We start from the raw sequence: 25,026 nt of genomic DNA, 5'->3' as shown, positions 1-25,026 counted from the left end.
TCAAATCAATGTGAATACATTACAGATGTGGTTCAGCAGGTAGAGTGGGTAATCACAAGGCCAGTGCGTCTGTCTCCTGTGTGTTGGTGTGTGTGTGTGTGTGTGTGTGTGTGTGTGTGTGTGTGTGTGTGTGTGTGTGTGTGTGTGCGTGCGTGCGTGCATGTGTATGAACTGTGAAGTGCTTTGGATGAATATACTGTGTAAATGCAGTCCATTTATTGTTTACTATGATTACATATCTCTAGATGAAGTCTTCGCCATAGCAACAGCTGATTCACATCTCATCATCAGATTTAATGCACATTATTTATATTTTATACTATTTTATATTTTATTTTAGACTTTATATTACTTGAATCACAATTTTACCACCACAATATTGAACTCTAGAACCACTACTGGTGAAAAACTCAACACCGTACCATTAAAGAGATATTTAACAGGGTAATCAAGAGTGTGAAAACCAAATCTAGAAAATCAGTGTGTGGTGCTTGAATACAAAGCTGAGTTAAAAGTTGAGTTGCTGTAGTATGGTTAAATTATCCAGGAGTCTGAGGAAATTTTAAGTGGAAAGTTCTGATGCGAAAACAGAGCTGGATGTTTGTCCAGCCTGTTGTCAGCAGCTTGTGTTCTTCTGCTGACAGAACAAATAAAAACATAATTTAATAAATCAATTCACCATTCTGCTTCTACAGCTCTAACCAGTGGATGTGTTGCCCCCCCACGCGTACATTAAAGTGCATTAACTGTTGTGTTTTTGTGTGTAAGTAGAGTAAGAGAACAAACAACAGAGGTGTTATTTCATTGTGTTATTGCAGCCTTCTGTCAAAAGTGGTGGAGATTGGGTTTGTGATGGAGAGGAGATGGGTGGGCAGTGAATGGTAGCGATACCAGAGCTTATGAGAAAAGAGGACACATCTTCCCTTCCTCTGTCATCTCCTCTATATTTATTGTACTTTCTGCTTCTTTTATTTGTTTATTTTTTCTGGATCTTCTTCTTGAGTTGGATCCCCTTCATTGTGTTGAAACTATCATAAAATGATCCAGACTGTCTGATCACAGTAGCAGCAGTGTGATAAAGAGGAAGTAGAGGATTAGAGTCGTGAAGGTGTGCGTGCTCACCATAAGGGTAATTGGTGAAATGTTTCATGTTAGTTCTGATCTTGTGACTTCCTTCTCAGTGATCCTCTGTGGAGAAAGTTTCCGTTTCCTCTCTGGGTGGCTGTGAGTGGAGGATGTTGTCACACGTTAGCCTGTTAGCCTATTTTGTTTCACTGCATTCATTCAGCTTGATATTGTCCAGAAAAGTTGTTTGTCTCTAACATCTGATGCGACCTGTAGGAGTGTCTCCTGAAATAGTGCCTCTATGATGTACCAGACCTTGTCGTCATGGTTACAATAATAAACACACAGGTAGTCTAAAGGACGTTCATTGCCATAGGGACAAACAATCTACCTGGTTGGAGGGCTTGTTGCAAATCCCTCTCCTTTTTCTTTTTCCCCTCCCATCATCTGCTTTCCACCCCCGTGTTCCCTTCATCTTCAAGTATCTCCCACATTTCTTCTCCCAGCTTTACTCTTTTCTTCCTCTTGTCTCAGCTGGTTAATGAACACACATCAACTCTACATGAAATGAGTGGCTGTCCTGACTCACCCATGTTCTCTCTGATCAGACTGGCTGTAGCTACACAGGGAGTTTCATCCCTCATGTCACATCAGAGGGATGTTTCTGCACACAGTCAGGATATTTCTCTTATCTTTTCTTCAGCAGGAAGCTCCTCCTCCTCTTCTATTATTCGTCTTCCTCTTTCTCTTACACGTGTCTCTGCAAAGGTGAAATCTCAGAGTGTGAAGAAATATAGCCTAAACAGAAACGACCACACTCAACAAAGAAAAAGAACAAAGCTGCAATTCGGAGTTCTGGGTTTCTTTACACCTGAGTGTTTTAAAAATGTGTTATTAAATGAAAGATTCATGAAAGCTTAACTGTGCAAATGGCAAAATATGACTGTTTTGGATTTGATGGCAGGAAAACACAGCTCAAAGCAAAGACAGTGGACAAACATGACCCATACATGCATCTGTCTGTCTATAATGGGGTTTAAACACATTTTGAAGGAGCACAGATAATCAGGCACGCAGCTGAAGTTCTATGCAGCAATATTTACATTAACATTCTTGACAGAAACACATTTTCAATCCTGCTGCCCTCATGCTGCAGCGGTCATTTAGACAATAGTTGCACATTTTCTCTGTGTGTTGCTGCCGACATCAAAGCAGAAACTGTCGGTGAAATAAGGCTGAAGCTCTTCAGGTTTTTCTCTCAGAATATTCACACGTTTGAAGTTTGTTTTCTTCGCTGTACACTGTGTTTTTCTGTCTTTTCTACAAATGAATGTCCACTCTTTACAAATGACTCTTGATTAATTGGATGTTTTGTCTTTTCCTCTTCTTTCTCCTTGTCCCCATTCTTTGATCCTTCCCTGATATCTCCCGTCTCTTTTCATCCTCCCACCAATTCTTTTCACATCCTTCCCTCTGTCCTAACTTCCTTCATCTCCTCCTTTCTTCTCCTCAGTGATGCCCACAGACACCTCCACCAATCCTCTCCTCCAGCAGCAGCCTCCACCACAGCAGGCCCCTCCCCTCCTTCCTGGCTCATCTGCTCAGCCCGTGGAGCATGTTCCTGGGGTTGGCCCGGTCCCAGGTGCTCCTGCGGCTGCTGCAGCCGTCACTGAGGAGGCCCAGGCAGGGGGGGGTCGGACCATCCCGACAGCCTGTGTACGGCCCAGCCACCCACTACGAAGTTTCACCAACCCACTGCTGCCACCACCCATGGGGACTATCGACCCCAAGGTTTACACCTCCATGATGCCGCAGTCCAGTGAGTACAGATGTTTGTTAGTCTTTGTTTAAATCTGTAAGTGAACTCCACAATGATGTCATGGTGTTTCTTTATATAGTTTGTTTTATACCATGCAACAACAAGAAAGAGGGACGCAGTCAATATCAAAACATTCTGCCCTGAACATGAAGAGTTTTTCTTCCAGTTGTGCAGCACATTTTACAGCCTCACAAGTGTGACATGAATTTACGTGTCGTGACATCATGTGTTGTATTGTGTCAAAACACGACCATATGACAAAGAAACGTTACGTGATGTAACATAAAATGATGTTGTGTGAGGTGATTTGACATAATGTGACAGAATGTGAGAGTGTGACGTGATGTGACGTGACGTGACGTGATGTGACGTGACGTGATGTGACGTGACGTGACGTGACGTGATGTGACGTTACATGACAGGATGTAACATGATATGATGGGGCAGTGGGTGTGTCAGGAAAACCCTTTTTCCCAAAATTGGAACACGACATAATACAACACGACAAAACTCGACACAACATAACGCAACATAACATTATGTAAATAAAATTCAGAGCCTGTGTGTTTAGCATCAGTTCTTCTAGTGTACAGTAGATTGTGCTGCCAGAGATCTGTATTTAAGTGAAAAGGAAAACTCTTGACCTCATTTATCCTGTTTTCAATGTGCTTTGTTTTAGAAAAGTGCTGACCATGTTTGTCCTTAACTAAAGTGTTAAATGATTCCTCCATAGGACTGATGTGTAGTGTTGTTGAGACACAGTTATCTTAAGACATGAGACACTGATGTTTAGATGATTAGATGGTTTCAACAGAACTGACAGAGTATGAAGTATTACATCAGTAGTGATGCACTTTTATTGTTGCCTTTATTACATAAACTTTCGTGAAGCCTTTTGCCCAGTAGAAAGAGTTCCTTGCGCTTAAGTGGAGATTATAATTTTTTTTATTTCTTCATGCCATTAAACACTAACAGTCTGGTGTAACGTCTTTAGGTGAAGTGAGAAGACGAGAATGAGCGAGATTTGTCTCACATGATGACAAAAATATTCCGTGTTTGGTTTCAGTCTCTGAAGCTCCAGTCTGTCATTGATTGTTTGGTTTACTTCCAGTGACTCTTTGTTTAAGCTGGATTGTCTCCGCTTAGCAACTGCACTTTGTTTAATATTTTATTCAAGGAAGCTAAATGCATTAGCCTCAGGCTGCTACACAGTGTGTGTTTGTGTGTGTGTGTGTGTGTGTGTGTGTGTGTGTGTGTGTGTGTTGTTTGTAGAAGCATATACTGTGACTGGGCTTGACATTTGCCAGAGGGTTGGACTGAACTCTCCCTGTTCTCTCTCTCTCTTTATGTTACCTGTCTGTCTTTTCATATGACTGCCCTTCTCTCTCTCTCTTTCTCCCCCTTTTCTCTTTTTCGAGGAGCATTACATTTGACAAAACACCCCTCTCTCCTCGCCCTCCTCAGTTATCTCTTGTCTTTTTTTAGCCTTGCTCACAGTTCTGGATTGCCTTGGTACAGTCCATGGTGTTTAGACAATGAAAATTGATGACATAGTGAAACCCTGACATTTTCTTTAGCACAACCATCAAGTCAAAATGTCAAACTTTAGTTATGATCAAATAACTGAGCCTGATATCATCTACACAACTGATGAGCTACATCCATTAAAAAAGTGAAAAAAATAAGAAGGAAGATTATCATTGTGACGATGCTGGTATGTTTGTGATGCTGGTGTGTTTGTGATGCTGGTATGTTTGTGATGCTGGTATGTTTGTGATGCTGGTATGTTTGCAGCAGCTACATATTGAAGCTTGGTGATTTGGTCATTATTAGACAGCACATGGCTGTAGAATAAATCCCTTGAACAGAATACTTCTACTTCTACTGAGCCATCAGTGAAGATCTCAAGAACCGAAAGAGAACAGACACACTGTTAACTTGCAGACTGAACAGCGCTCAGATCCGTTGTTCTCTGCTCACTCATTCTTTTGTCATCTATGTACTTCCATATAAAACACCATTAGTGTTTGTGTGTTAGTAAGAAGATGTTCCACCATCAGCCTCCAGAACAGCTTCACTGCTAGTATGATCAGTGTTACTGGTGTTCAGGGTATTCACGGTGTTCAGGTACTCACCGCTTACATAACTTGCCCACTGTCCCCACGGCCTTTTTTCAATTTTTTATAGACAGAAACCCCATTTGGTTCATTTTAGCAATTCAGCAGCAATGCCCACGTTCATCAGATAAAAAAACTCCAGTTTGTAAAATACTAGTTTTCAATACTTAGTCGGACACTACAATTATAAACTGACAGTGTTTGCTCCGTGCAGCAGCAGAGTCACTGAGTAACACAGAGTGACAGCGACACGACAACAGTGGAGGATTTGGTGTCAAAGCCAAAAGCAAAAGCACCTATTTGGAAATTTCAGATTCAAACCCAGAGCCAAAAGGGAACCTGATGACATGAATCTGCGAACTCTAATGAAGGGGGGAAACATCTGGAGGAAACACTTCTCATCTACAAGTACTTTTCTTGTGAAATGTCCGGCGTCATCCGTAACACCGGTGATGTCGTGTCTATTCTACTCCATGTCCTTCCTCATGAACAACATATTCCCTCATCCCCACTGCGATTTTCTTTCTTTTCCCTTTGTATCCCCCTCTTACTGTCAGTCTGTTTCAGACCTGTCTTTCTCCTTCTCCTCTCCCTCTGTGTCTCATCCTGGCCTCCCCCCTCTGATCACCTGCAGCAGCATCAACACAAAACAAAACACTCGCCTACAATACATATGATCTCTGGACTGTGTGTGTGTGTGTGTGTGTGTAAGTGTATTTGTTGTGTGTAATGCTTTCTTTAGGTATCACCTCAGTGTGTTTGTGTGGGTGGGTGTATATAGTTCCATTATGGTTCTGTTTATACACCCAGGTGGCCTCAGATTAACATTGATTTTCAGCTCCTGGAAACCTTTCGCTCAGAAATAGTGAGCCTGCGGCAACAATCAGCTCAGCTCCCAGAGACCCCCCGCTCACCCTGTGACCCCCCCACCCCCTACACTGCTCCTCTCCAACACAGAGCTGAGCAGCACTACCTCTATCAGCCCCACCCCCCTCCATCTCTCTGTAAAGGAGGGAAAAAACAGACTTGTGAGCAATGGCGTTTGATGTTCATTGTTTGTCTTGTTTGTGTGTTTATTCGGGCCTGAATGACTCCCCCTGTGAGAGGAATGAGATGTTCTCATGCTTTAATTGCATTGTTGTGGTGAGAGAGTGAGGGCTGGAGAGAGTGAGAGAGACCTGGGCAGAGGGAAGGTTGATACGAAGGTTTGTAAGATGGAGAGAAGGCTGCACATGAAAGCAGTTTAGTTGACAGAGTCAGTTCTTCCTTGATGTACCTGATGTTAGTTCCACAGAAACTGTAATGTCTTGGTTCTGTTCTTGAAGTTTCTGGATTATGTTTTTTTTCAAAATAATGTGGAAACATTTTTATTGCCCATAAGTGAAAGACTTTTACTGTCAGTGTATTTCATTCATGTTTCGAAAATACTGAAGACTGGGAAATAAAACATGAGGAATGTTTTTGCCTGTTTTTAATCAAGTCAAAGCAAAACATAAACTTAAAAAACATTTCATAAAACCTGTTGAACCTTAACCTTAAAGTGTGTAGAATTTGTACACTGCTGTTATTTGGCATTGAGGCTTTGCCCATGTCTCTCCTCACAAAGCAGAGCACAGCAGGCAGGAGGGGATGATGATGGACTGTAGACACAGAGCTACAGGTGGAGGTAGAACTTTAGAAACGCTGTATGAACCTCAGCAGCATCAAGCGACAGGAAAGCTTCCAGGTGAGCTGTGTGGCAGAGGGCACGGCAGCGCTGACAGCTGAAGTACCACCAAGATCACAAGGGTGTGTTGGATATACAGTACAGTATGTTGCAGTATAAAGAGTAAGTCATGTGACTGAAGCTGTGGCCTTGAGATGAACTAACTTTATTTTCACTCTTTATGGTGGTAAAACATGTTGATGGTTACAACTATTTATTTAGGCCACCATAAAATACAGTATTAATAATAATAATGATCTTTATTAGAGCACTTTTCTAAAACCATGTTAGAAAGTGGTACAAGGCAACGACTTCAAGACAAGCAGATTGTACAACATAAATTCAGATAGAGAGTAAATAAATAAAATAAAAACTAATCACAGTGTTGCCAGCAAAAGGGCAGTCAATGAAATCAGGTAAAATCAGGTCCTCTGGTAAGAGTTTGTTTTAGTTTGTTAGAGCTCACTGATTGTGTTGACCCGGTTTCCTCAGGCTTCAGGCCTCTGACTGAGAATGCTCTGTCACCTCTAGTTTTCAGCTGCACCTTGGAAAAAGAACAAAGACCTCTGCCTGAGGATCTAGCAGTTTGTATGTGACTAAGAGGTCAGATATATACTGTAACATGGAGAGAGGCCATGAAGAGCCTGAAAAGTCAACAGTAAGATCCTAAAATAAAGCCAGTGCGAGGAGGCTAAAACAGGTGTGATGTGGATCTTGTTAAAAGCCTGGTGACTGAGTTCAGCTCAGTGTGGAGCAGGTGAAGAGGCTGTCACAGTAGTTAAGGTGTGTAAAATGGTATCTGTGACTTTGAAGATAAAATGTATAAGATGATAAAAGCAAGATTTCAGTGCTCTTCTTTCCATCATTAGCAGTTCTATCTTGTTTAGGGCAAGTCCCTCCTTCCCCAATCAAAGAGGGCAGAGCAGCCAGAGCAACTGGCGACTGAAGCAGGATCCTGGTCAGCCTAGCTATAGCTTGTATGCTAACATTAGCTGATTGGCCTTTTCCTGCTAAAGCACAGCCAGTTTGCGGGTGCACATTATGTTCTTCCTGACGGTTCAACTTCAGCTTTGCCTGTGGTGATGGGTTCATTGAAGCTGCTGGTGACACACTGAACTACCCAGAAGAGTGAGAGTGAGAGTGATGACACAGCTGTTGTATTTATGGAGAGTGTCCAGTGAGGCAGGTGAAAACATAATGTTTTATGTTGCTCTGGAGGGAACTGTCCAATATATGAAAAAATAACTCTTAATAAAAACCTGAGCTCATCCTCTGCTGCTTCAATCTTTTTAAATCATTCTCATATGAGTCCAACATAGTTGTGATAGAATTAACTGGTTTAAATCAAACATGTTGTGGAGTAGTTTTGTAATATCTCAGCTTTAATAGTAATAATTATTTCATCATGATCATTGGCATTGCCAGTGAATGAAAGAATCTGAAGTAAAAGAAAACTTACAATCATGTTGCTGCTGTGACAGCAGATGAGTTTGAATTAGAAATAAATATTATCAACAACTACTATTCCAACTACTGTCTTCTCTTTTTAAATCGAGCCTCCAAAGCCCATCTGCAGCGTAAAGTATGATAGTGGGCAGTTAATGTGCAGTTTAATGCTGGAAGCTGTAATGGGATTGTCCGACTCAATGTCTGATACTGAGAAAAGACATTTCAGCCACAGCTGGAGGCAGAACGAGTGCCAGTTGTCATGGATGTTTTTAAGCCTACGCCTTCATCTCGCCTCGGAGGACGCACCTTATTACCAATGAAAAGCTTTAAGATAGGTTAAAATGGTTATCTGTAGCATTTGGACAACTTTGTAGGACAGACAGAGAAAAGTTGAAATGTTTGGTATTTTTATAGCATCAGATCATACACTGGCCTTTTTTATCTTTTCTAGAGGCTGCAATATTCATTACCCACACTATACAAAAGCCTTACCAGTTTACCCATAGGGTGGCACAATAGGAAATATATATATATATATATATATATATATAGCAAAACGTACACTAACTCATTAACTCAAAAAAACATGAATACAAACAACCCGTAACATGTAACATTGTCAGATAACTAATGGTGAGCAGAGCAGCAGATCAATCCAGGTGAAACTCCAGGTGATCTAATCTTCATGTCACTTGTTCATGTTAGGTGAAACTGGAGATTACAGAAAAAGAGTTTTAGAAACATTTTGAGTCTTCAGGCATGAAGTAAAGATAGAGCTGTGGAGGAGGAGGAAAACGGGTAGAGTTGATAATCCATCTGCAGTTTGATTAGACATAGTGAGGTGGTCAGAATGTGCACTGAGGCCTGGGTGCATCAAAGGTTTACATGCTCTCTACTCTACCACAAAGTTTCCAGTAATTTTGTTCCTAGTTTTGTGGAGGCACAACTCTCCCAAGAAAAGATCAATAAATGAGTCAACATTTCACTTACTCAACATAGCAAGTGTAAATATTAGGGGATGCTAAATAAGAAACTAAAACCGAGGCAATAAACAATAAATGTTCTGATACTTTTTGTTATAATTTGCCATTTTAATCACATCATACTGCTGACCACTTCCCCTACTTTAAGATACAATCAATTCTGTTTCACTGTGTGATGAGATTAAACTAGATGGAAAGTGTTGTACAGGCTGATGGAGCCGCCTTCTGACAGCATCTGAACATATCATTATGAGATAGTAGATCTACATTATGACATACTAAAGATAAATTATAAATTAGTAAATCAGAAGGATTCAAGATTTAGAGATATCAAGTCAAAATTATGAGATCATCAAGTCAAAATTTTACAGATCAATTCCAAGATGATGATGTGATAAAATTATGTGATACTAATTCAGAATAATGAAATACAAACTTGGAGTTAAGTAACTTTTCAAAATGTCAAAATTATCCATGAAAAGTTTGATTGTTATGAGTTACTAGTATCAGGATTATGAGATATTAAGTCAAACTAACATAGAAAGACAGAATTAAGGGAAAGTAAATCCCAATGAAAATATTCCAACTCAGAATAAGTCTAGTAAGTCAAAATCAGTAAGGCAAAAATGTTGGCCTTTTAAATCACCAATGTCAAAATTAAATATGAAAATTCTGAAGATGAAGCAGACCACATTAATTACATTGTAAATCTAAATTATGAGATGGTACAACAAGATTATCAGGTACTAAATCAGGATCATAACACAGACTGGCAATGTGACCCCGTGACTTATATTTAATTTCCCCAGTATTTACTGACTTATTTTTATCATAACCAACTTCATAAATTTTGTTTGTTTGTTTTAAACGGGCCTCCAAACATTTTCCAATAATAGGAACATACTTCAAGCCATGGAATAAACATCATTTTGCATGTTAACAAAGGTTTATTTGGAAGAAACTTTTCACCTAAGAACATCCTTACCTCCTGGGCCAGTCTGCCACTCTTTCATTGGTCAGTTAGACAGGTGCTCAGACAGGCAGACATCAGACAGACAGCCTCAAAGTAGAAAGGAGATAAATCAGACTGACAAAGAAACAACAGGCTGCTGTGGGAAGCGGATGAGAGCCCGACTGTTTCCCTCTAGAGACACGTTTCCTCAAAGACTCTTTTCGTCTTTAACTGCATTTACCTCAAACTGCCCTAAAGATCAATAGCCCCGCCCTCTCCATCCTCACCTCCTATCGCTGGGAATCTCTCCATCTTTGCCTTTGACCCAGAAACAGAAAGACACTGATGTGACCCCAAGTTGGCGTTTCACACCTCCACTCCAGCTTGTCTGGTAAATATATCTACCTTTCTGAGCAGTCGAGCCGCCAGTATACCCCATCCCCCCACAGACACACACATACAGAGATCCACCCCCCCACCCCTCTACACACCTCTCTCTCTGGCAAAAACCCCTGAGGGTGAGCAAGGCACCGTGAAATTCTCTGTTATGGCTTTCTCTACTGTGGATGTGTAACCTTTGCTCCAGCTTTGTACTGCTGTGACTTATTGTGTTTTCCGCAAAACATTTTTTTTTTTTTTTTTTCTGAAGCTCAGTTCAGTTTGGATTTGGTCTGACAGCAGCGTATTGAGAAGTCATACATTGTCACAGCTGGCAGCAGCAGCACAGGCAGCAAGGACACACAGGGCGGTGTGCACCGTTTCATTTCTTCTTAATAGAAGAAATGAAGAGGACCAGGCTTACAGACAGACAGAAGGATAAGTAGGCAGGCAGGACAACAGGTAGCTACACCCAGGTATTAGGCACATAGTGAAACACATACAGTAAGCAGACAATCTGTCAACTGACTGGGATAAAGAGTTGGCATAAATACCAGGGAGCAGATCAGGGAAATGGGGAACAGGTGTGTAAGTAGGCAGGGATGCTCAGGTGATTGAAAATGGGAGACAGGTGAGCAGGTGGCTCCACTGGCAGTCAGAGATAGATAGATAGATACTTTATTTATCCCCTAGGGGAAATTCATGTGTCCATTAGCTCATTGTTGATAATAATAATAATAACAATAATAATAATAATAATAATAATAATAATAATAATAATAATAATAGTTATAATAACTAAACAATAATAATTAGATTAGTCCAATTCCTTTGGCTGAGGTGTTGTATAGCCTGATGACAGTGGGAGCAAAGGATCTTCTGAACCTCTCTGTTCTGCAGCAAAGTGAGATGAGACGTTTGCTGTACCTTGTAGGCCAACATAAGCCTATTTACACATTATTTTTGATTGAAAACTTCCTTCAACATAACCCAGAACAAAAACAACTAATCAAAGTATCGTACTGATTATTATTATGAAACATTTTAACATTTATAACACATTTGTAACAGAAATTGATTAAAACACCAAAAATGAACTAATCTAAAACTAAAAAGAATCAAGAATTAAGTTTATGAACAACAAAACAATAATCTAATAACATATCAATTTTAACTTATTATATCTGTAGCCTGACTACTTAAACTATACAGCAAGTCAAAACAGTTAACCTGTTTTCTCCCACAATTTCCGCACATGGGTTTGAGGCATTTGCACCAGGTGCCTTGCGTTTTATTTTGGTTGCTGCTTCGAAGCACCTAGCATTGCCTCCTTGTTGGAGTCTGCTGCAGGGTTTTGTTTGGCTGCTGACTTGGACCTTGTGCCAGCTGCCTGACTGCTCTTTTGCCCTTCGCAAAAGAGCTCTGACCTCTGCTCCACGTCTACACCTTGCCCAGATATGAAGCCCCATTCAGCATATATTTTTGTTTGGACATCCGCAGCCAGCCAAAATTTGTTGCCAAATTTGTCAGGTTTGTTCCCCATGTACTGAATGAATTTGCACTGGGCCTTGGTGGAGGACAACTGTTCATCCACTGTGATTTCGGCGCAAGGCTTGTAGCAGGCTATGCTATGTTCTGAACACCCAGGCAAACTTGTCATCCAGCAGAAGAACAAGACGTCTCTCCTTCTTATTGAACTGTAGGAATCTCATTATCTGGCCATGATTTCCTTGAAAAATGGGGCTTCCCATTTTTCAAGGAAATCATGGCCAGAAATCGGAATGGGAAGCCCCATTTTTCAGCCCACAGGCTGTCCAGCAGCTGTGCCACGGATGTATAACTGGGCTATGAAGGCTTTCAGTTCAGCCATTTCCAATATTGCGCTTTGCGTGCGCCAATGGGTCAGCAGCTTCGGTCAGGATGTTCTGGCTCTGCCTTCTCCCTGGACGTTCACTTGGCTTTAGGACAGTTCACACCGTTACTCTTTTCCATAGCTGCCTCCGGCTGTGGTGACTCCAGGTTGAGCACTCTAGTTGGCTCATCACAAGACAGGGCAGCGGAGCTCACCTGGTGCATCAATCATGAATGGCACATCTGGATCCGCAGTCTCCGATGAAAGTAGCCACATATTTTTCTTTAACATGTGATTCACTCTCTCTCTGATAAGGATGAAGTGTTTTCATCCACCCAGGAAAAGTCGCTGTCACTTTCCACCTCCGACAGACCCCCTGCATCAGACTCATCACTCATCAATCATCTCCAGGGCCATGGCATCTGTCATTTTCATTCTTTCTTTTCTTTTCATTTCCGCCATTCTCTGATATCTTATGTAAACATTTGTTTCACACTTTCACACTTTCTGATGATTAATATTTGTGATTAGTCAATTTTAAAGTAATTTGTAGTTGCTATGAAATTCCTATAGCCGATAGCTCACACTCCAGACCAACGACTGACGTTTTTTTGAATTGATGGTTGCTAAGCAACTGAGATAAACAATTTAAGAGCGCAAAATTCCGACCGCGCAATATGACTGTCTGGCCAAATTTGGTAGAAATGACTATATTTTCTTTACCTTTTGTGTAATTTATATGAAAACAATTTTAAATAAAGGAATAAAGGAAAAGTCAGGCACCAATAGGTTTGTATTTTTTTATTTAACAAATTTATTACACATGTAAGTTGCAAAACGGTCAAAATTTACCGTCATGGTCATTCTAGAAGACTTAACCATCTTAGCTTGGGAGTTTGTTTTCATTGTTCTCAGCTGCGATCCTAAGGTGGACTTCATTTTTTCTTTTTTAATGCTGTCTACAGGAAAGCAGAGATTATGATTCAACAGTTTGAAAGAAATATTTATTCTCAGCAGGAGACAATAAAGCAAACACGTTTGTGAATTTAAAAAAAAAAAAAAATCAGAATTCCTTTTTTACTGGGTTTGAAAGACTCCTGATTTGAACTGTCTAGGAGCCTATTTCTCTTTCTAAATACAGATTTTCCAGTGGACTGACTGAAAGAACTGGAAGTTAAATCTGTTTATTCCCTGTGTAATTAAATTTTTGAACCATTTGTCGAGTCAGCTGGTCCCTTTCAACTGCAGGAGTGATTCCAGGAACCTTAAAACTGTTTTAGAGACAGGACTTTCAAACATAAATTCAGTCATATCATTGTGTATTTTTGTTGTTGTCGTCTGATTCTCAGACTCAACTGGAATTTAATTTCACTTTTACAAATATAAAGTTTGACAGTGTTCATACTAGCTGTATTTTTGTTGAGGAGAGGCTGTTATGTCTAGATTTTGAGTGTGTACAGTAAAGACATAGACAGACCAAAGTCAAAGTGTCCTTCAACTTTAACCTACTGTAGATATGGTAATTTGGTTATAGTTATTAAGGTTTCTAAATTAATAGTAATAATTTGAGACTGAAACAATATTGGCTATTTTGCCTATTAGTTTAGGCTGGTACCCCCGAGGACTTTCATTCATTTTAAAATTGTTATTTAATATTAATATTTTCTTAATTTGTGATGGCCATTAAATTGAGAGACAACAGAAGATCCAACATTTATGGCGTCCAGCTCATAAGGCAGAGCTCAGACCCAACAATTCAAACCAGACCAGACCACCAAGAATAAAAACTAGGATGAACATAGTTTTGAGGCGTGTTTTTTTTACAGACTGGGAGTCATTGTTCCACGCTGTGAAGGCTGTTGATGTTAAAAGCAGTTTAAATTCAACAGTTTCTTGTTCTCTGGTGTAATCCGCTGCTATCAAAACTGTTCCAGGTGTTTTGTTTCTCAGGGAGGAGAATGGATGTTATTGATCAGGAAGTTAAAGAATGTAGTGCAGAGGAGGGAGTGTGGGCAGAAGATGCCTCAGGATGTGTTCAGAAATGAGGCTGTTCAGGGAATCAGAAAAAAATCCCTCTTTTGTCTCCTCTTCCATGCTGTTTTTCTCTTACTTTCCTTCTTGCTCTGTAGAAGAAGCATCCTTAAATTTGACTTCCTGAATGCTTTCTGTTTTGTGGAAACAAAAGAATTGAATTGATTTTTTTATTGATTTTTTTCCTGTTGCTTGGATGTATGTTCTCTTTTGTGCCTGGTCGGTTTGTCCCCTTGGTTTACTTGTCGGTCCATTGTTTGTGTTTTTTTTTTTTTTACTAGTTAACTGAAAGGATGAAAAGAATGATGGACATCTTGACAAATGTTTGGAAAGACAAGCGATTTGTTAAATGACTTGATGAAAAAATAGATAAATAATAATAAAATAATAGCGTGAAGAGGATGGATGGATGGATGAATATGGATGGATGATCATAGAGAAGCCTGCAATCAGACCTCAGACCTGTTTCCTGTTCAATAGTTCACTTAGTTGCATCTGAACTTGTCATTTAGATCAACCAATAGCAGCTCTGTCTTGTCAGATCAAACTGTTCCTGTCAGTGCTCACATGCACAACAATATTAAACAGCAGCTGTCTGGAAACTAGTGTTTTTATAGCAAAATGAATATAGTGGCCTAAAGAAAAATCATATGTTCTGATTAGTTCACTGATCAATCTTTGAAAGTCTGGCTGACATTTGCTGTTGGGTCTCTAAAATCCTGTATTGTGTTCTATCTTGCCATTCTACCTTATGCTCTTCATTCTCTAAAATCATCTTTTACATCCGTCACATCAATCATACACTCACCATTCTGTCTTCTCTGAGCTTGTAGCTTGATTACAGTCCATGTTTGTTCTACGCTTGCTCTGCAGTTCTACTGTTAAAGAACTTCTATAAAATGATCGATGACAAACAAAGAAGGCTGTGAAATGATCAAGTCGTTTTTTGGTCCAAATATATTCCTGTCTTTCCCAGGTGCAAGCCTCCCTAAGCCACAGGTGAAGACAGCCTCTTTGGGTCAGGCTGGTAAGGCTCGTTCCCCTTTGCTGCCCGTCTCGGTCCCTACAGCACCGGACTTACCAGAGGAGGGTGGAACGAAACCTGCCGAGGACTCAGCTGCCAACGTAAGTCCAAATGGAGTAACTGTGAGCGTGTGATTTAGTTTTGCACCAGAGGTACTTTACTTTGCCCGAGATCACAGTTTAAGATTGTCTGTCAAAAAGCACCATTATACTGAGATGGATCCAGCTGTTCAACGCATTTGCAGTAGCAGTGAATCTAATTGATTTAAAGTACATCATCATTCTTATGATTTTTTGCCGTTTACTGTGGCTGCCTAGCCGTTGCCATGGAAACATGAAACATGACACCTGTTACAACTAATTAGTTCTATCAGTTGGTTTTGAGCTTGTGTTCTATTCACTGCAGACCAGACACATTCAAGGTTTTATATAGTTTCTTTCCCACAGAAACTATGTTGCAGTCCATGAGGAGCCTCCTCTGTGTGAGAGAGTGTGTCCCAAACTTCACATGACAAGCCAACAGCTTCTCCACTGGTTTAAGTCTAGTCAGAGAAACTCTGCCGTGGCATGTGAGCAGAGATGAATACACAACTCCTGTGTTTCTTGACTTGAATTTGGATATGAAACAAAAATTGTAGACTCAGAGACTGATACTAACAGTTTAGACAAAGCAGCCAAAGGAATTTATTTATTTTTTTCATTTTTTATGGAGACATTATGTTTCCAGGTTCTCCGAAAAAGACTTCTTCGTTGTTGGTCCGTCTGTCCCATTCTCATGAACACGATATCTCTGTATCGCCTTGAGGGAACTCAAATTTGGCACAAACATTAATTTGGACTCAAGGATGAACTGATGATAATTTGGTGGTCAAAGATCAAAGATCAAGGTTGTGGTGACCTCACAAAACACAGTTTTGGCATTGTGAACACAATATCTTAGTAACACCTTGACGGAATTTCATTACATCTGGCACAAAAGTCCACATGGACTCAAAGATGAACTGACTAAATTTTGGTTGTCAAAGGTCACTGTGACCTCACAAAACAGTTTTTGGTCAAAACTCACAAATTCATACACTAGTTATGACACAATTTAACTCAAATATGGATAAAATCAAGTGGTGACATTTTATATTCAAAAGGTGAAAGATCAACTTCACTGTGTTGACTTCATAATGTTCTGACAAAAACATTATTTCCTGTTGGTGGAGGGATACAACCTTGAGGAGATCATTCTATTTTTTTTTCTCTCTTTAGTTTCCTGTCATAAGGTGTATGAGAGTACATTTGGCATTAATTGATTGGTACTAACACATGATAACAACGGGCCTTCTGTCATTTTCTACATCAGCCAGAATTATACAGACTGAACCTTTAATCCTCAAACATTTATTTTCAATTTTACACATTCTGGAAGGTTTAACCTGCTAATTTTACATACCAATGAATTTCCTAATTAACAAGGTATTGCATTGGCAAAAGTAATTGTAAAAGAAGTAACATTTGAAGTTGTAATAGTAGAATTAGTATTGTAGCAGCAGCCAAATTAGAAGCAACAAAGGAAGAACAAATAATAACACTTTCTCTTTTTACACTCACTGTTTGCATTCACAAATGATTTTCACTCTCTTTACCATCAATGAAAGTCAACACTTCTTGGAGATGTTGTACATTAAAAGTCAATTGGAAACATCGAAATTATGCTCTTTGAGCCACTGGAAGGCTTTTAAGGTGAAATATCTGGGCAGGAATTGTTGAGTTTGGATGCAAGTAGCTTTACAGTGATTGGGAAAACAATGCAAAGTACTGCAATTACAGCGGATTAATCAACTAAATTAAATATACCTGTCTCAAATGAAAGGCGAAGGCAAGAATATTTCAGAATATTACAGCAAAGATCAAAGACATATATTCTTCACAACTTTTTACTAATTATAGTTTTTTGTGGCAAAAGGGATAGTTTTACCCTGCTATGTATAATTCAAATGAAAATTTGAAAACAGGGAATTACTAAAATGAACTGCTCACATATTAAACCTGTGATATTTAATCAGGAGCCATTACACTTGGCAAGTAAAGAATGGTGGCCAAGATATGTAACTATAAACTGGTCAGTCTGTCTTTATTTGTAGACATTTCTGTACTTTTTGTATTCTTGTACATCTTGTTACTTATCAGCCGACATTTACTCTAATACTGATATATGAGTCTAGCTCTGGAAGAGTGTGCGTCTGTACTTGTAGCAGGTGTCAGATGCAGTAACAGCAGTTGTAGTAAAACTGTTCTTAAATATCAAGAAACAGATTCAGAAAATACAAACACAGAACAACTAGAGATGGAACAAACAGTCTGAGGAAGAGAGAGACAGAGAGGTGGGAGGAAGGTATACACGCACATGCGCACACTCACACACACGCACACACACACCTACACAGCCTTGTCACTACACCTGTTTTCTTCCCTCTGGTGGGTAGGTGGCCTTTCAGCGGTAGAATACAGCAGAGTTCATTAGTGACTGAAACTGAGGAAATGAAGAAGAGAAATGAGAGAAAGAAGAGGAAGAGGGGTGGAGGAGAAATAAGAGGGAGGAGGAGAGAGAGAGAAGAGGGGAAACAAGGCGGAAACAAGGAGGGGTAAAGAAGAAAAGGAAAAGGAAGGAATCAAAAAGAAATAAGACAGGGAGGATAGTAAGAAGGGAGGAGGTGGAGGAGTGAAATAAGGAGGCAGAGGAAGGATGTACTAGAAAGAGGAAGGAGAGAAAGGAGGACAAGAGGAAGGGGAGGAGGAGGGAGAGGAGAAACAAAGATGAGACCGGAGGAAATATGTATTAGGACAACAAGGTGAGGAAGAAAGAGAAAATATAAGAGGGGTGAGGAAGGAGAGGTGGAGATTGGAAAATGGGAAAGAGAAAAGGAGGAGTGTCATGTTTTGCCATGGCAGACACTTTTTGTTAGTTTTATTTTGGACTTTTTGCACGTCCTGTTTTATTTTGTATTGGTTTCCTTGTGTGTCTGTGTGTTGCTTCTTGTCATGGTCCTGTTTCTGTGTGGTGATTGTCTGCCCCGCCCTAATGTGTTTCACCTGTGTTCAATCACCCTTGTCTATATAGTCTTTGTGCTTCCCTTTGTCTGTGTCGGTTCGTCTGTTTAGTTCTGGGTTTGTTCACGTCCTGTTGTCTTCATGTCTGTTCATGTCACGTTCACGTCTGGATTTTTTTGTTAAATAAACCTGTCTGCACCGTCTCCCAAGAGTTGACTGCATTTGGGTCCAACTTACCTCGCAAAACCGTGACAAGGAGAGAGGAAGGGAGAGGTAAAATGGAAAATGGAGTTTAGGAGTGAGGCGGGGGAGAAATAGATGGAAAGCAGAGAAGTAAAGGAGATGAAGGTGGATGATGTGGAGAGATGCTGGACATAAGGACTTGTTAAATATTCATATGTGACTTAAAGACAATAGGACAGGAGGAGGCGTCGCCACAGCAATGGAAAGAGGGGGATTCTTTAGGAAGGACAGACAGAGGACAGAGGAGGAGAAAAGGAGATGAAATGAGCAGGGGAGGAAAGGAGAGGAGGCAAAAAAAAGGAGAGGAGAGGTGTAAGTGAGGAAGAGGGAAAAGGAAATAGTATGAGCAGGAGGTGAGAGGGATGCTTCAGGAAGAAGGATGAAAAAAGAAAAGATAAAAAAAGGAGAGACAGGGAAAGGATGTAGAAGTAAAGAGGAAGGAGAGAGAATGAGAGATTAGGAAAATCAGAGGAGAAGCAATGAAAGTGGGGGCAGGAGTGAAGAAAATGAGATGGAAAGATGGTGGAAAGGTGAAAGAGAGAGGGTGTAAAAGGTCAGCAGGTCTTTCTCTCTATCTTCTGCTCTATCTCAGTAATTGATCTAGTCTTTTACCATCATCCCCCTGGCCAATCCATCACACGTACACACACACGCACATGCACAGCTGGTTAATAGACTGCGACACACAGGGTGAGTAAAGTACGCTACAAGGGTGCTTTTATTATGTTGTTACACTAGTGAGATTTTAAAGAAGCAGTTGATGTTGGATCCCTTCCCTCTCTGTGGCTCTCAGCACATTGTTGCTGTGAAAAAAGAAAAATAATACAAATGTATTTTAAAAAAGACTCAGTAATTTCCGAACATAGCTGGACAATGTTGTTTTTTATCAAACGTCACTCAAACAGGAGGAAGCCATACATTTGTCTATTATCTATTTTCAGATGAATATTAATGTCCGTGTGGTGTGTTGGGACAGCAGGACAGTGTGTGTGGGACTGAGTCAAAATAAACTACAGTGTGTGTTCTCATGGTGATGGAGGAACAGGTCAGACAGTACAAATAGTGTGGCTCACTGATATGTTTATAATAGATTCTGGACAACAATGCAGCCTTATGGCTCAGAGGAAGAAGATCGATCAGCCTTTGACACACACAATATTTGTTCATTGTCAGTTTGGGTCTTATAATTGAATCTGTGCAAAACTTCAAATTTAAAACTCCTTTTTTTTTTTTTAAGTAGTTGTCTTTCGCTGAAATGACGTCACTCTGTCTCCCATCAGACTTTTCTGTATTTCTCTGTCACTTAATCCTCACCTGCCAACACACCTGCCCCTTATTTTCCCCAATCAACCGACCAGTGTACCGTTGAGACCATAATCTTTTGTTTTGCTCTGAGCTTCAGCACAGATTAAACAACGGACACTACATTAAAGTGCCAAGGCTCAGCATTAATTTGAGCAGGTTTACACCAGTATAGAAAGAACTGTTTGGGAGATATAACCCTTTAAACACATAGTGCTCGAAGTTTAGAAGTAATTAGACAGATGCACATGAAGTGAAACAAAATAATCATATTAAATATATTGCGGAATGACTGCCTAAAGTCTTGGACCCATAGACATCATCAGACATGTTTTATTTTCCCTGGTGATGCTCTCCCAGGCCTTCACTGCAGCCCACTTCAGCTCTTGCTTGTTGTGGGGTCTCTGCCTTAAGTGTGGACTGCAGTTTAGTCAGACTGAGATCAGGTTACTGAATCAGCCAGTCAATAATATTTCCCCTCCTAACACTCTACAGCTCCTGCTGAATGATGAAATGTCATCCACTGAGTTTTGATGCACTTTTTGCTTCTCTCTTTCTAACCTCAACTTTCTGCTCTCAGTCAGCTCTGAGTCACGTGAACTAACGTTGAAATGCCACACAGCTGCCCAAGAAACATAGAGTGTCCAATTACTTTTGTTGGGTCTGAGCTCTACCTCATGAGCTGGACACCAAATATGTTGGATTTCATATACACTTCATGAAGGTTCTAGAACTGAGACGTACTACTATGTGTGTGAACATACAAGTACCCAATGAACTGTATGACTGAGCACAACCTAAGCAAACATTACAACAACAAGTCATCAATCAACAAGTACATTAACAGTTAAGACTTCTGCTGCTTAGTTATGCTGTGCTGTGCTGTGCTGTGCTATGCCGTGCTGGGAAAGGTTAGGCCAGTCAGTTAACGTTACCCAGTCCTTGGAACACACAAAGAGGTCCTTTCCAGTGTTGGTGTAAAGTCCAGTGAGTTGGGAGGCTTCCTGGTGGAGTAAAGTCCTGTCTGGCTGTGTTGCTTTGCTGTTATCTCCTTTGTTCTCCTCACAGAGTTAGCTGTTCCATGTTAACTCTGCTATGACTCCTGTTGCTTGGAAAATCAGCTGGCCTTGTGTCGTAGCTGCTGATTCTGAAGAGAATTTGGTTCACTCTCAGTTAATCCAAAGCAGGTCGCTGCTGTTGAGGAGAAGAGCGTTTGCAGGCTGCTGTGAGCAGGCCGGCGAGAGAGCTGCTTTCTCAGTAAGCAAGGGTCACATGTCACACGCTGACCCACACTGGCTGGCCAGTAAGGTCCGTGGGGGGAAGGGTCGTCCCCAGGTGTGAACAGTGAGGAACTGTGGAGTGTGAGTTCCTTTGTCCAGTGGAGCAAAGAAACATCTGGTCTCTTGAATGATGAGTCCCAACACTTTAAATTGTGTGTGACTTCTTCAGCAGTTCTGTCAACTACTTCAGCATTGCTTCAGCAATCTCATTCAGCTCTCAGCATTCACACGCATTTTCAGCAGGAAATACATTGCCTAGTTATTATGCGCCTGTAATGCAATAGCATTGAAGACATATATTATTATTCTACATTAGTATATTTGTCGATTGATCGTCGATTGATCGTCGTTGTTTTGTCTGACGATGGAGAAAATAATGTACACAAGAACTCTTGGCTTTAACGTTTATTGGATATGGAGTTAAACATCTTATACCAGCTGAGCTGAAGAGACCATACCGTGGATGCAGAGCCGAGGCTAAGCTAAAGGCTAGGAGATGGAGATATATGCCTTGTCTACCATCGATCTTCATGGGAAATGTCAACTCCTATGATGAACCGGAGGCACTTGTGAAGAACCAGCGAGCATATCGTGAGTGTAGTCTCATGTGTTTCACAGAGACCTGGTTAAACGACAACACTCCCAACCGTTGAGCGGAGTTAACAGTACGAGCGGACAGAGACACCAGAGCAAGTGGGAAGAATCAAGGTGGAGGACTGGTCCTGCTTGTGAACAATAGATGGTGCAACCCCAGTCATATCACAGTGAAGAACAAGATCTGCTGTTGGGATATTGAACTGTTGGCAGTTGGTCTTAGACAGTACTATGTACGGAGGGAGTTCTCACTTATCGTCGTCATTGTTGTTTACATTCAACCTCGAGCAGAGCCTGCAGTCGCGTGTGGCATCATTCACGAGACTGTTGTGAGAGTAAAGTCCCAGCACCCTGATGCATTCATTGCAGAAGAAAGAAAAAAGCAGGCGAATGAGGACTACAAAAAGTAGAGAGGAAGCTGCAGCACAAGAACACCAGAGAGGTTTGGAACAGCCAGGCAAAATCAGGTGATGTGGACAAGGCCAATGAGTTCAACCTGTTCTATAACAGATTTAATGCAGCCTCACCTGTTCTCTCTCCCACTGCTTCAGCTGTAGCTTCTCCTACGGCATTGCCTTCACAACCTGAAACTGCAGCTGCAACTCCCTCCGCACTGGGGTCAAGTCTCCTGTCCTTTACAACAGAGGATAGTGTGTCCAATGCTGTTAAAGGACTGTGCAGCCCAGCTGGCAGAGCTTCTCCAGAGGATCTTTAACTTAAGTTTAAAAAACACAGAGGGTCCTGGGCCTGTGGAAAACATCGTGTCTTGTTCCGGTACCTAAAGTAGGGCGACCAGCTGAGATAAATGACTAGAGACCGGTGGCCCTCACACCACACATGATCAAGACCCTGGAGAAGCTGCTTCTCCACCTTTTGAAGCCACAGGTTGAACATGCACTTGACCCCCTACATATCGCCTACAAAGAACATATTGGAGTGGATGATGTCATCCTTTACATGCTCCAGCTGGCCCATTCTTACTTGGATAAGCTAGGTAGTTACATGAGGATTATGTTCTTTGATTTCTAAAGTGCATTTAACACCATCCAACCCTCCATTCTTGAAGACAAGCTGGAAGGGATGGGGGAGGATCCCTGCTTCACGTCCTGGATTGTGGATTACCTGACAAGATGACCACAGTACATAAGGCTGGGTAACTGTGTCTCAGGGACAGTGATGAGCAGCACTGGGGCTCCACAGGGGACTCTTCTGGCTCCGTTCCTGTTCACCCTGTATACGGCCAACTTTAAATACAAGTCCTGCCACATACTCGGATGACACAGCTACTGTGGCACGTATCAGGAATGCGCAGGAAGATGATTACAGGGATCTGATGATGGCCTTCAGTGAATGGAGAAACAAGAACTGCCTCCTTCTGAACAACCTCCAAGACCAAGGAGATGATTGTGGACTTTCGGAGGTCTAGGCCTACCCTTTCAGCCAGCCAACATTTGAGGGAAGGACATTCAGGTGGTGCACACTTATAAATACGTAGGTGTGCACCTGGACAGTAAACCGAACTGGTCCCTGAAGAGACACATGCAATGTAAGATGGAGGCCATCTTAGACAATACCAACGATCCTCTCCACAACATTCTGGCAGGACAGAGAAGCAGCTACAGCAGCAAATGTCTCATCTCACTGCCCTGCAGAACAGAGAGGTTCAGCAGATCCTTTTTTCCCACTGCCATCAGGCTATACAACACCTCAGCCAAAGGAAGCGGACTAATCTAATTATTAGTGCCACGGGTGCTCAGCTCCGAGGCACTCCTCTACAGCTAGAACAGCTGAGAGGAATGGTTTCGGGTTTATTATTCTTCGCGGCGCGTTACTCGTCCTGCAGCTTTGAGAAAACCCCAGTAATATATACATCAAAACGTTCGTCTTGATCCCGAAAGAGGTGCTATGACTTTTGGTGTTAAAATTCCAATTTTTCCCAAAATTATTCCCAAAAAACTGGGAATAAATAATGCATTAGGAATGCATTGGAATTTTCTTTAGAAACCCACCTTTTTTCTACAAAATTGCACCTTTTTTCTGAGTCACCCAGCTCTCTCATACCTGCACGTAGAAATGTGATTCAAACTATAAAACGGAGGAAAACTTCTGCTCTCTCAAAAAGACAGGAACTGTTTTCACATGTAAACTTTTCACACTGTGAGCACTCAAAGGAGGAGTGCAAATCACTTTTTCTTCAAAGTTAGAGTGAAAGCGTCAGTTGGCTAGAATGCGTGAAGCAGTAAAAAATAACCTTTATTTTTATTTTTAACTCGAGCTCGCGGCCAAACCGTAAAAAGGAGACAAATAATTCTTTCTGAAAATGTAGACATAGTTGTTGGGATTCATAAAATGTAACTTTGACAGGCAGGGTCTGCACAAAATTTAAACGGGGGTGCCGAGTCCGGCAGCAATACCTGTCTCACTCTCATTGACACCTAATGTAATCGTCTTTTTTTTTTAAAAGAATCTCACTGTCTTCGCACTGAGCTTACTCACTCATTTTAAGGAATATCTGAATAAAATAGAGACTGTAGAAACTTCTGGCTTCAGTGTCTGGCACGGTCTTTTCTCTTTCTTTTCGGTTTATGAAAAGAAGTAACAGTTTTCTCATAATTTGCAGTTGTTTGAAGCCATGTAGAAGCCAAATTCTGGGCAGATTTTCACACTGCCATGGCAACGGCAGCTCCTGACCTGTGTGCGTGCGCCTAGCAACCAGATAACCAACTCTCCAAGCTCCGCTAGCTTTACATTAGCCGCATGTTAGGTCTTAAATTACATTTAGTTAGGTCTTAAATATGTAAGTCCATTTACTGCTTCCTTCGTTGCTTTTTTTTTTGTTTTGTTAAAAGAGTGAATGAAGTTGTGACGGTCTCCGCTGAGACAGAGGAGAGGAGAAGCTACTAGCCCTCTCTCGCTGTCACTTCTAGTCGCGTTGCTCTCCTCCCCAGTAATGTTAAATTTAGCACAGAAAAAAACATAATAGTGGTAATTTAAATAGCGGTTCATGGGATTTATTAACCCTCAGGGGTCCCTCTGTCCTTTTTTGGACATTTTCTTCACTTTTCTTTTTTGATTTGCTGATCATTTTGGCTGTGTTACAGCTGAAGGTATGGATTTCTGCAAGAAAGTGTCTTTTTTGACATATTTTTAAAATCTAATGTCAGTTACTGTTACAGGTCTATTATACACTGGTA

General features: G+C 41.0%; 1 protein-coding gene across 2 annotated transcripts in view; it reads left to right on the top strand.

Moving 5' to 3' along the window:
* dcc (DCC netrin 1 receptor) overlaps positions 1-25,026 on the top strand; it is a 287,897-nt gene that overhangs the window by 250,267 nt on the left and 12,604 nt on the right. For both annotated transcript variants that reach the window (XM_056403378.1, XM_056403377.1), the window contains exons 27-28: positions 2,579-2,884; positions 15,328-15,476. In XM_056403378.1, the coding sequence (XP_056259353.1) occupies positions 2,579-2,884; positions 15,328-15,476 (455 nt within the window). The remainder of the gene's footprint in view (positions 1-2,578; positions 2,885-15,327; positions 15,477-25,026) is intronic.

Source organism: Seriola aureovittata, chromosome 18 (assembly GCF_021018895.1).
Source record: "Seriola aureovittata isolate HTS-2021-v1 ecotype China chromosome 18, ASM2101889v1, whole genome shotgun sequence".
NCBI classification, from domain to species: domain Eukaryota; kingdom Metazoa; phylum Chordata; class Actinopteri; order Carangiformes; family Carangidae; genus Seriola; species Seriola aureovittata.
This window is presented reverse-complemented; position numbering and strand designations above follow the sequence as displayed.